Source organism: Bombus huntii, chromosome 6 (assembly GCF_024542735.1).
Source record: "Bombus huntii isolate Logan2020A chromosome 6, iyBomHunt1.1, whole genome shotgun sequence".
NCBI lineage: Eukaryota > Metazoa > Arthropoda > Insecta > Hymenoptera > Apidae > Bombus > Bombus huntii.
In genome coordinates, this window is record NC_066243.1 from 12,374,140 (window position 1) to 12,387,097 (window position 12,958).

Sequence of the window (12,958 nt, forward strand, 5' to 3'; positions counted from 1 at the left end):
CCTACCTGAAATAACTTCATTGTTTTCAATCGTCTAAATGAACTTCAACAATGATATCTTGCTCTTCTTTTTCGGCTTCGAGAGTAACAGAATGCAACAAATGGAAAACGAAAATGAAAATGGAAGAAATATCGAACAGTTGAGGGATAACGAGGCTGCGCGTAACGCGTCAAAATTCTATAATTTAAACGAAGATGCGGCTTCGGGGAACTAGAAGTAATCCTAGATAATCCTCGGGGACATAATCAGAAACAGACGGACCGAATGGTCCGAGGAACGAGAATCGAAAATTAGTATTATCGATAGTCACGAGCGACTAATCCGACAGATTCGCGTTGCGTTTGCGCGTACATTAGCCTACCGGTAATACGAACTGAAATCACGAACGGTAGCGACTAGGTAGTCCGCAATACCGTAGTCTCATCAATTGCGCCCAATCACAGGGAATTTTCAATACGCGAGGACGTTCGTTCTGTCCTCCTTTCATATATTCCACGAACAAACACAGAAAAGGGCGGCGAGTGGTAAGCTGGCTGGACTGCAAAGGGGTGGCTGCATTGTCGTGGTAAATCGGTAAAAGAGAATCGATTGCCGTCCTCGTTCGTCTTCCCTCGAGGCCTTCGTCGATAATCGAAATTTAACGGTGTCCAAATGTTCATAGCTCGACGAGTTTACGATTAAGGACCTTCGGAAAACTACACGAGACGACTGCTGCTATATCGATGCGTGTGAAAAAGGGGCCGTTGGAAAGCGTCCTTATTCATCGACGAAAGCGTACGTTAAACTTTAAAGGAAAACAGACGTAGCTATTTTTGAGTCTTCATCTAAAAAGAAGAAATTAAAAGCTGCTAATCTGTCAGACGCTTAAAATATCATTCTATAAGCGTTCAGGTTAAATTAATTAAGAGTACAATCGATATTTTTCCGGAGGAAAGAGGTGGACCTCTGAAGAAGAGGAGGATGAAGTATAAGAGGACGAAGTATATTTCATATTCAATAGCTTATATCTTATTCTAGAAGTTACATTTATAATTAAGAACATATTTGCATCTTAATACTTTACCTCAATTTCTCGCATTTTATCGTTATCAATTGCCAATTTGAATAATATGATTTTACATGCGATATAAACTATATTGACTTCTCTTTACAAAACAGTGTTGGAATTTTAATTTCCAAGTTACGGTCGTTTGAAGCGAGAGAGTTCTGATTTGTTTTTCGGTGCATCGTTAAATTCATCTACATTTTTTATAACATTCTCGACGAATTTGTCACAAATGATTATACTTTTACGATATCCTAAAATTTACAGAACGATGCCCCGTTAGAATTTGAAGTGCCCGAAGAGGTCAAAATTTGCCACTTTTCGATCCATCGTTCTCCTGCTGACATTAGCACGAGAGAAGGGTCCGTGAAAACGCTCAAACCACCAAGATCAGAGCATCAAACTGTGTCGCGGTTAGTTTATCTCTGGAAATTTCGTAGAGGGAAAACAAAGCTCCCTATTTAGGTATGATTTAATTAACGGGCAAGCCGCCGGCGCACAATAGCGGATGCGTGTGCATAGCCGTGCTTTCCAGGCATCGCTCATCGCGCGTAGGATTAATTCCCGCTCGACAATCGACCGCCCTTCCTCGAATGCCCGTTGCTGAGGGTGGTCGCCGAGCAGGAAAGTCACGAAGGGTTCAACTAAAAGAGGAAAGTGATCATCGGACTCTCCCCGAGGCTCTTCATTAACGCCTTAATTAGAGGTGAATTCGAGCGACCGTATCCGAAACGAAAGCCGAGTGTACGAATTCCGAGACTCGATGCGTCCGACTCATTAGTCTCGTTGTATTAACCGATGCGACACTCCTATAGCCTGTCACACCGCGCCGCTTTCCATTCCACGCCCTTCCCTCTACCTGCTATCCCCCGTGTTCCCTGTCAAATTAGGTCCGAGCGTGATTTCGTCGGTGCGACGATTCAAAATTCGACGCTGAACGTTGGCTAACGAGCCACGCAGTGGCTTGCGGCAACGTTTTTACCATAGATAAAAAAACAACCTGGACGACTTGCACGATCTAAGCTGCAACAACTCGGCGCAATTGGATTACACGTACCGCTATTACCCGTAACGACGATTACTAAGGGTTAATTCCGCATCAGAGGTGAACTTTGCACCGTTTCAAAACTCAAGTGAAGTTTGTTCGCCAACTGTAACATTGCACCTTGTTATTCGTAGTGCTGGGCTGTATTTGCATTAACACGGTTGACGTATGGAGCGCGTGAGAACCAACAGCATACCTCGAGCTTGCTAAGAGACCGCTAGCTAACGATGCTTTGATAGTAAACGTTCGAGGAGAACACCACCGAAAAATATCGCAGTGTTTTATCCGAGAGTTGAAGTAAAAATGAGAGAGAAAAAAGGAAACGATCCCTTGTTCAAGATCTCTAATTCGTTTATCGGAAACGTATCGTGCGACACACAGGTAATCCTATAAAGTAACGTGTTGGAAAAAAATCTGCCGGACAATCGAACAAGAACCGTTCACGTTGTCATCGACGTACGGATAGAAAAAAAAAAAAAAAAAAAAAAGGAAAGTGAAAGTCGTTAAAAGCAGCGCTTCAAAAAGATGTTGGAAACGGTATCAGATTTTTCACCGAATCGGAATTATCGTGGCGTATCTTTTTTAGAACGAGCCACGCTGTTATAAAAATTCTCCGTGGTCGCGATAAACCTTTGAAAAAACCAAGACTAGATAGTCGATTATTTGTTTGTACGGAGACTGCGCGAAATGATCCAGGATTTGAAAAATTTGCCGACCGATAGAAATTTCGCGCCAGACGAATCTCACCTGATCTTCTTGCATGCTCGCGATTTATTACGTATGGAGTTGACGCAGCCTGCTGCGTTGTTAATAATTCATCGACGGACCGATCGATACTTTCGAACAGGGGATGCCCGGTCGTGAAACACCAGTAACGCGATTATTCGGAAGAGGCAGGCAGAAAGACAGAGAGAAAACAGCGGAACAAGAAATACGTTGATTTTAATACGAATTTCGAAAATTCGCTGGAGGGTCGATTAAATATTTTCCTTTTTTGCGACTGAACAAACAACTGCCCCCGGAACGATGTTTTTATAATTGAAAACAGCGCGCCTCATTTTTTCAACGTAATCGAAACAGCGATCTTTTTGTTCCATATTCTCGTTGACCGGTGAAAAATATCAGCAACTGTTTTCCCGACGATCCTCGACCCCGAACGAAAACTGCCGATTATCGAGGGACGCGAGGCAATCGTTGACACATCGATTTCGCTATTTTCAATGGAAACCCCGATTTTCCAAGGAAAATAATCGGATAACGGAATCGTCCGGATTCTGTTCTCGAATTGCGGTTTGAAATTCAACGATACGTTTCCACTGTTGCCTTCGAGCGAGAAACAGGTGCATGTTGGTGAAAAAACGATCGCGGTGGAAAAGAAGACGGGGGAGGACGGACGCGTGAAGAAAGCGATTCTTTTAAAGATAGAAGAACCTTGAAGAGACCGTGAACGATTCTTAATTCTAATCTGTCGCGCGTGTTATTGGGAGGAACCTATTAATAGCGAGAAGGTTGTCCAACCGAAGGAGAACGGTTCGATGACTTTGGTGCGACGCAGAAAACCATCCAGGCGATAATTCGGAAACGAGTTCCGAAAAGGTAGAAAAAGCTTTTCGACGGCTACAGTTCACGCTAAACGATTACACCGAATCGTTGGAATAGGTGCAACGAACAAACGAAAGGACGACAGGAAAATAACGCGTACAGTATCAGAGAATCGATAGGATACAACGGTAAACAACGAGGTCGTACGAAATATGGAATGAAAATTTTGGAACTCGAGTGGTTTTAAAGCCGTGATTGAAAGGATGCAACGTGCTGGCCCGCTTGTTACGCTGTTCTGCGTTTATTAACGCATAGAAATACAAGTCAGAGAGATTAAATTTACGAATTGGCAAAGTGCTCGCGTTCTAACTGGATTTCAAAAAACCTTGTTCACCGAAACGTTATTTCCCCGATGTCGCCGGGCGACTGACTAATCGATATCGCAGCGAAATCCACTCTTCGATGCCTCGACGTTCGCTGGAAAAAAAAAGAGAAGAAAGAAGAAAGAAACAGAAGATGCGCAAAGCGATGTTTGCTACGAAGAAGAGCGGAATGACAGGTTATATTTTCGCGCGGCTGCAGGCATCACGTGCGATCCGTGAAATTATGCCGCGCAATGCACGTCGTCCGTAACGACACGAACGTTCGCATAATCGAACGGGAGAACTCGTTCGGTCGTGTAGAGGTGGCCGGCGCGGCGTAAAGCGACCAGCCAGTTCGGATGCAAATCTTGGTTCGTTTTGCATGTCGTCGTCCGCTCGACAGAGAATCGGCTCCGGTGCAAGAGAGCGTTACATCGCGATCGTTCGCCGACGAGGGACCGCCAAGGGCACCGACACCCTTTTGTCCCTGGTGGCATCGATAAGAGAGCCCGGAGCTCGGAGCCCGAAACCGAACGCGTGAGGCAAGCGCGCGCGAAACAACGGGACGAGCGAGTAGGCGACGAAAAAAAAAAAAAAAAAAAAAGGAAGGAATACCGACAAGAGACTGTTAAAGCGCAATTACGCGGGCAGAACGGCGAAAAAAGGAGCAACAAGTAGCGGAAAAAAATATCGCCGCGCAACGTGCAGTTGTGAAAAACGCGAGGCCGCCAGAGGGACGGCAGTAATTGCGAGCGTGACCGGGAGGGGAGGCAACCAGCCCCGAAACGAAATAATTCTCGGACGGAAAACAAAGGGGTAGCCTGGGTGGCCGACAGAAAATCCGAAATACGAGTAGGAAGTACCGTTAACCCCGGACAATCGCGGAAAGCAAGGCAAATGGGATGTAAATCTTGGTTCGCTTTGCATTATGTCATTCCGGTACAGAGGTGAAACGGTCGTAAAGCGTGGGCGGGAGCAGCGTAGCCGCAGGATTATGCGAGAGAACGGCGCCGGCTTTTACGAGCGACGTCCTCGCGTGAAAATCCGGCTTCAGACTAGCCGGTTATGCGAGCATTCGACGACGAATCGAAGCGTTACGAGACCGGATCGTTCGCTCAGCTATCATGATACGAGTACGACGTCGACGACGCGACACCATCCCGCGAACAAACAACCGATTTCTAACTGCCTCGCGTCCTTCCGGGACACTGCTCCTCTGCCATCCGCCATCTCCTATTACCCTTGTCGCTGATAAATATCGCATGTATCGTCCGTCCATCTATTCCAATCGTACAGCGGAGACTGCTAAATGGCTAAAAGGATTATACGATCGTAATCCAAAATTATGAAATCCAGCCCAGTAGAGATTTTCCTCGCTCTACGTTCGTTCCGCTTGCACCGGCTTAACGGCTATAATTCTTTCGAATACGTAAGATCGACGCAGGATTTATATTTACCGCGAGACCATCGATTCGCGTTTTACGTCGTGTCGTTCGCGTCGAAATACAAATACGCCGCTGAAATGGTAGCGGTTCCTTCCATCTGTATCCCGGTCCCAATAAGGTGAAAACGCCATGGCCTCGACAATCTGATTTTCCAAACGTTCGCTCGGTCGATAAGCACTTTCCAGTCGCAAGAAACGCGGCTAGAATGCTCTGCACCCAATTGTTTCGATAAATTTTTCCGCGTACCTCTCGACGATATCTAACGACGACTTTAAGTTCCAGAGGATCACTAAAAAAGATATTTTATATTTATCGTCGAGCAGTAACGTTTTATGCGTGCATGGGACCGTTGCTGAAGAACGCGATCGATTTTCGTGTTTACAGCTTCGCACCGCGAGTGAGAAACGCGATCTTGATTTCCCGAAAGATCGCATTAGGCGGTTCGAACGTTCAAGCTTCACTGGCAGAAATGAAATTGGAATTGTAATGAAAGAGGTGGGAACGGGGAGAAAGCGGTGATTCGTTGACTCGAACTCGAGCGACTCCCATAATGCTAAACACATCTACAGATTAAGCGTTAAACGATTCGCACGCTCTTAATGAGTCGAGCATTAATTCACAGCGTGAAAAATCTAACGACCAATGTCGTAATAGCGAACGTAAATACAGGTATTCGGTCAGAAATGTATCCATTGTGGTAGCGAGAATTCGAACAAATTGTTGCCGGTGCACTTCACTTAGCAAAACCGTCAAAGGGGTGGTTACAACAATGCACGTCGGTGCAGATATAAAACGGGGAACGATGATGGATCCGGTCGCGAAACAAAAGGAACGAATTAAAGTGCGCGCACGATGAAAGGTCAGTAAATTAAAATGTATGAAGAGAGAACGTATCGACAGCGTGAACGACGATGAAACAACGATAACTCGATGATTGTGGTGAACAGGACGTACCGTGTATTACTGACCGTGATCGAACGTAACGATTAAATCGAAATTAATACGTTCGAGGGCCGAATTCGATTGCACGTGAAGATATTTTTGCGACGGCAAAATTTCATTCTCCCGAATTCACCTTCTTTGCGAAACACGCCAAGAATTCTTCGCTGATGTTACGTTCCCTTTTCTCCTCGATCGATCCGCCCGAAAATTCATTACGAAAATTCATCCTCCACCGAATACGGAGAGCAATATTCGCCGACTCGAAAAAAAACGGTCAACGAACACGTAGAAATCGAAAGATTTAAACGCGACGTTTTTTCGTTTCCCGGATTCGCTGGTGACAGCGGTTTTTTAAATTTAAAAAAACTGTCATCCACAACGCGTTCCATCGACGCGCGTTTCTGACGAACGAGGACCGACCGAGTCGATCCTCGCCTTCGTGTAGCCTGTTAGGTTAACCGAGAACCGGCGAATACATCGACAACGATACCATTTCTGTTATCGATAGAACGAACCTTAAACCACGACCAAGCGACGCGTAGTTGAAAGCCGAGGGAAGATGAGAGGGAGATTCACGGTCGCAGGTAGCTGTACGTTCTCGGCGTCACCTTCGTTATCCAGATCGTCGCTTCAATTGTTAATCGGCCACTCGCGACGGCGTGCTTCGAACTTCATGTTCGTAGCTACGAACCGCATTCCATCCCGAAACCAGTATAGCCAGCTATAGTGCCGCAAGCACGATCCAGAGAACGCTTTATGGCTTTCATTAAAGCTCACGGAGCCGGTATAAGGACATATGTCCCCGGGGGAATGGCGCACGGTTATAAGGAGGCTGTAGCTGTGGCGCACAGAGGTTCATAGACGCGGTCGCACGATTTCTCGTTCACCGTCGTTGAGCATACGCAATGTTTACACGAGCGAACAGCCACCTCGATGCTCTTGCCCGGCAATGAATCCGCATTACGAGGCTGCCCGGCGCATTAAACTATAACGACTGCGAGGACATTCGGTGGACCATAGCCAGCCAGCTGGACAGCGACCATGCGTGTCGCCTGATCTTCCTGTCATCTACACTCCGACGATTTCAACGATTGAATTCGTCGTGCCAACGTGACTCCAACTCTCATTTTCTAGTTCAGATTCCGGGGGAAAAGTTACGCTGATTTTTCGACCGTATTAAAAATCAAACGATACGAGGAAAAAATAACGAGATGGTTCGTGTCGTAGCTGAGAAATAGTTGCGAGAGTAAAGAAAGGAATTGGCGACGGAATTCAAGACGAAAAAGAGGCAAGAAGGCGGATCAGCGAGGCAAGATCGGCGTATGTGCCGCGAAGTACAACTTGAAAATTGATCCCCAAGGCAGTCTCGTTGGCCTTGATCAAGAATCGACGAGCTATTGACGAATTCACCCCGAGAGAACGAGCCGGCATCTAGCCTACTGGTTACTCGGGTCAACGGTAATGCGATAGAGTTACGCGGCTACGGTATATGCCTTGGCCACCCTATTATATCGGTCTGGAACCCTTTGGGAAATTGTCTATGGCGCCAGGCTGGGCCTCGATCAACCGTGAAATGTAGTCTGATACGTATTACCGTGGCGAGGCTATCGTTCCGTTATGCACTTGGATACCACGTTGCCGACCGATCGAACACCGTTCCGATCCAGCCCTACAAACCGAGATCTCGATCTTGCGGATCCAGTGCTCGCGGTATAATCCCGACGAGAGGATGCCACGCGCGACCTGGTAGTCATGTACTTTTTGGCTAATTGATATCGCTTAAGCCACGAATTGGGCTAATTGCAAGGTTAAGCTCCGTGCGTACGCGAAGCACCACTTAATTATCAACGAGTATACGGCCACGAGATTCATTGGTCGTTTCATGGAGATTCGCGAAATATCGAGATCACTTTTCGCGAAACGTAGCGAAACACTATCTCGTTGGTCGGGACACTTTGTCGATCGGACTCTTCCCAACGCTACTGGATTTTAACGCGAACTTTGACATCGGTACACGTCGTTAAAGCAATTCCCGAGAGTTGTAGCAACTTTACCGTGAAGAAATTTATCGTTTTAGGGCCGTCTGGCAACGGACCGTTTACCACCGACTCTCTGGTCAAATTTCCATCGTTACAACGTCTACTGACCAGAGGACGCTCGAGGATCGTTTCGAGCGCGAGAATACTCTCGAAATATCGTACGCCTCGGTTCGCCTTCGTCGTTTCCACCAGCGGGAGACCGCGGCCGAACGTAACCAGACGAACGAGCGGAAAGGTTTTCTCTTTCTCGTCGCGAAAGTCCTTCTAGAGGCGATCTCCCTACGAAATCATCCTCGAAGGAGCTTTATCAGGAATGCAGCATCTTTCAACGGACCCATATAACGGCGTTATACCAGCATTAAGAGAGATAAGTGAAGCGAGAATGATTCACGAGGGACGGAAATAGAACTATGACCGTTTCTCGACCCCGTGCTAGCTCTCGTGTTCGCTCTTCTCGAGGGTCGACCAAGAGCCCTAAAGAGCCCGTAAGACGACCGCCGGTGTAGTACGAGGCCGGACCACTCCCGCTTTCAAAAACGCACGCGCACTCTTTCCCACATGTATTTCCGCGCGTTCGCGTTTTCTCAGCCGTATTGTCACACCGGCTTCTCCAATTCATTCGTTCGATTCACAATCCGTCCCCGTTGTTCGATTTCGATCGAACATTTTTCCCGCGCAAACCGATTCTGAATCGAACGAACGATGAATCGGCGAAGTCCTGTCTATTTAACAATTATCCGTAAGAATTAATGGAATCGTGTTTCTGTTCTGCTCTCGCTAACTCAAGATATGGATAAGTTCTCTTCGTTCGCCGAGGACGTGACGCTCGCCCGCTTCTAGCGCATCTAGCGGCACTGTCAAGGTAAATTAACGATTAACAGTCTCAGTTGTAAACTAACGTTTAACGATCTTTGCTAGCCGTGTAAGATAGAGAACAATTGTCGCTTGCGTACAGCTCTTGCGCCGATCTTCGTTTAACAACGCGTTTGATAATACTACTAATCTTTAATCGAACGACCGACGAATCACCTGGATATAAAGTCAAACGCGTGTCGCGTCGCTTCGTAAAGCAAATGGGAAAGCGTTTCCGGTAACAGAGAACCGGTCGCGGAATATTAAACGTCGCCGGGCAAATTTATCGGAAAGCGCGTTATCGAACCTATCTATCCAGGTAATTCGCGGCATTGCTACCTCGACAAAGACTAACCATCGATCTTCCTGACATTGTTGTGCTTGCAGCTTGCACATCGGGACATTCATCGTGTTTTGTTTTGTTGTAGCCTCACCCACATTCCTTCCCAATACCCCTTCAGGTTCCTACATACGCGTCCTCGACTTCTCCACTCTCCTCGGGCTCTCCACGTTTCCCCGCGCTATCTCCATTCCCCGACCCGACCAAACGTCTCGAGCTTTCGCGACCTTCTCACCTCATCCTTCTCGGGACTCCAACGTTTTCCATTTTCCCGCTTCGTTTCCTACATCTTCTATCTTATGCTCCTGTTCGTCGTTGCCTCGTTTCGTGCCCGCAACGAGTACCTGGCTACGCCGTCAATTTTCAGAGGTAAGTTTATCACGCCGCGTCCTCGGCAGTTTACCGATATTACCTAAACCACGTTACATACGAGTGTCGATACTTACTAGTTTTAATCGTTCAATTTCTACTATTCTCATATTCCTTCGTCTGGCATCGATGTTTGCGATGTTCTTCTTATTCGTGAAGAAACGCGAAGAGAGAAATTCTTTTTATTCCCTTGCAGTATTTCTGGTATTTCATATCCGCTTCTTATGAAAACTTTGTCGAGTCTCGAAATTCAGAAAGCCAGAATTTTGTCAAAGGAAGCCCTTATAGAGAGACAGATTTCATTTTGCTTCGAGTTTTGGAGACAGCGGCACGAAATGACGATAATCGACAAATCGCTCGACGTTCTCCTCGTCAAATTAATTACAAAAGGGCTCGCACCAGATATCAACCATATTCCTGTCGATTCGAGTTACTCGATTGTCCCTCCTTGTCCCGCGAAAAGAGACCGCAAACGAAATTTTCACATAACGTGCCTCGACCACTGAGAAATGAAGTGCCGCTTTTTCCATCGATAATTCTCACACATCTCCGTGACTTTGGAAGAGCAACTCGTAGATTAATAAACGTAGATCCCGATGTAATATGCAGCCGACTTTCCCTGGAGTCCTTAGATAGTGCGACGTAGTAGGGGGATGCGGAGGAATGGTCGTTTTGCGAGAAGGAACGCCAGTGGAAAAGGAGGAAGAGGCGGGAAACGCAGCGAAAAGAGTGCCCAGGGATATGAGCTCCGCGATATCTGCGCCGGAGCTCTTTGCTAACTCGCGGCAACCTTTACATCAGGGGGGAAAAAGCTGCTCTGGAAAAAAGGCGAACTCTCGAAACGCAGGCAGCTCGAACGCTTCACGAGGTAGTGAGTGAGGGGAATAGAGAGAGAGGGAGAGAGAAAGAGAAAATAGAAAGAGACGATCAGTATTAAAAAGAGGGAGGAAGGAAGGAAGGAAGGAAGGAAGGAAGGAAGGAAGGAAGAAAGGAAGAAAGAAAAGAAGAAAGAAAGAGAAACTGGCAACGATCGTCCAAAGAAATCGCTGCTAAATTTTCCATGTCTAGAAATGAGTTCCAGAATGTGTACGCTTTCCTTTACGCGTTTACTCAGATAGAATAATTTAATTTGTTAAAATTCTAGAGAAACTGCGAGTCCGGGAATTGTATTCATTTATAGAACAAAGGAAATCGAAAAATACGAATTGCTCTAGAGATAATCGGAATAATCGCTTGGCCGAAGTGTTTCAGACGACCGCGTCAGCTATACGTACCGAGTGTCCAGAGATTTATATGTATACGCGGTGCAACGTGTGCAAGATACGCACCCTTAACACCGTCATAATGGACTTGCAAACTATTCAGCGTGTGGGAAGCCAGCTAGCTAACTTAGCCTGGCTTCAAAGCCGGCGGTCTCCAACTATAGGACGCTTCCGAATTACAAATCCGAAGATGGTACAAGTGCTGACTATCGCGTATTAGAGAAATTGTGTTAGAGAAACTCGTTATTCGACGCGTGGAACTTCCACCTAAGAGGAAAAATAACGATTACGAGCAAAGGATTAATGACAATAAAAATTGCTCGATGAAAGCAACAGCAAAATTGGCGAACAACTTTATCAGGAAATTTGTTAATGGTGGATAAAGGCGCGTTTCATGCCTCGACCATTCTGTGACGATCGAAATCAATTACGGGAACAAATTGTAACGAGCGTCCTTCGAAGCGAACGCGAGATAAAAATTAAATTTCCCATTTTCATTGGCGGCCGCGAGCGGACGGCAATTATTTTTTAATCGTCGCCGAGTGTAATCACGTATTAATACACGAATGTTGCCCCCGATAATTGCACGAGAACACATCGGTAAACCGTGAAATCGTCTGGTTGCCAGCCGCAACAAGAACGAAACTCGACGACTTCAACGTTCATAGATAAACCTAATGGCCCATGCTAATTAGAAGCAAAGACCATTATCGGCCCTCTCCAGCCGGCAAAAACAAATTTGTCGGCCACATCTATTACCGATTCCGCTTGTTCGTAACGACTGCTAACGGGAATCTGCACTATACATAATCAAATATACATTCGATCGAAACCTAACCTACACTAAACCGTGGTAGCTGCTCCTTCATTTACGTATCCATTTAACGCTATTTTGCTATTTTCATTATTTTACGATGCCTTCTCCGATGAGAATTCAACGACTAGCACCGTACGAGAGCAAAGTCTTTAAGAATCGTCAATTTTGGAGAATGGTTAAAACGGTCTAATTGTTACTTAGCATCAACCCTAGATAGAACGAGGGTAGCGGAAACATACGATCCCGCGGTATTCAGGCTTAATCATTCGCTACTTAGTCCAGAGTTATCTCCCTCCCGTTGACCGAACTTTCCTCCTACAGCGTCAGTTCCCCGAGGAACTTGGCGACCCTGATGCCCCCAGATAAACTTAATAGAACCGGACTAATTAGGCCGGAAAGTCCGGGAGCGGAGGAATCACCGGTACCTTTTGCGGCTCACGAATAATTTCGACGGCCACTTGCTGCCACAGGAGAGCCCCAGGAGATGAAGCAGCAATTCGCCGACCAACGTCATCCACGCGCATCCCGCATCCTGGATCGTCGATAATTCAGCATCGTCGTCAACTAGTCTGCTCGAATTCACTGCGGGGAGCATACTTTCCGGAAGGTTGAGCCTTTCAGGAAGTCCTTCTGATACGCCAAGCTACGTCCTCTCCGACAACATCGGCAACGTCCATTCTTCCACCTTGATCGTACCGAACAAGGTAAGAATTCTCTTTTTCTCTCTTATCTAGTTAAACGTAAGATAATAGGAATAGAGGCGAGACCAATCGTACTATGAGCATAGTGTATATATAGTATGAATAACAGATATAGCGGAACAGAGGGATGGAATTTCTATTTGGTTCGCTCGTTAAAGCAGAGACAAGGTAAACTATCGTTGGCTAGGTTGATTCCA

General features: G+C 46.4%; 1 protein-coding gene across 1 annotated transcript in view; it reads left to right on the plus strand.

The window, feature by feature from the left end:
• Positions 1-12,958, plus strand: part of LOC126866546 (protein vein) — a 200,614-nt gene that overhangs the window by 182,977 nt on the left and 4,679 nt on the right. The window contains exons 6-8 of the mRNA XM_050620279.1: positions 9,208-9,282; positions 9,660-9,981; positions 12,531-12,764. Coding sequence (XP_050476236.1) covers positions 9,208-9,260 — 53 coding nt within the window. The 3' untranslated portion in view covers positions 9,261-9,282; positions 9,660-9,981; positions 12,531-12,764. The remainder of the gene's footprint in view (positions 1-9,207; positions 9,283-9,659; positions 9,982-12,530; positions 12,765-12,958) is intronic.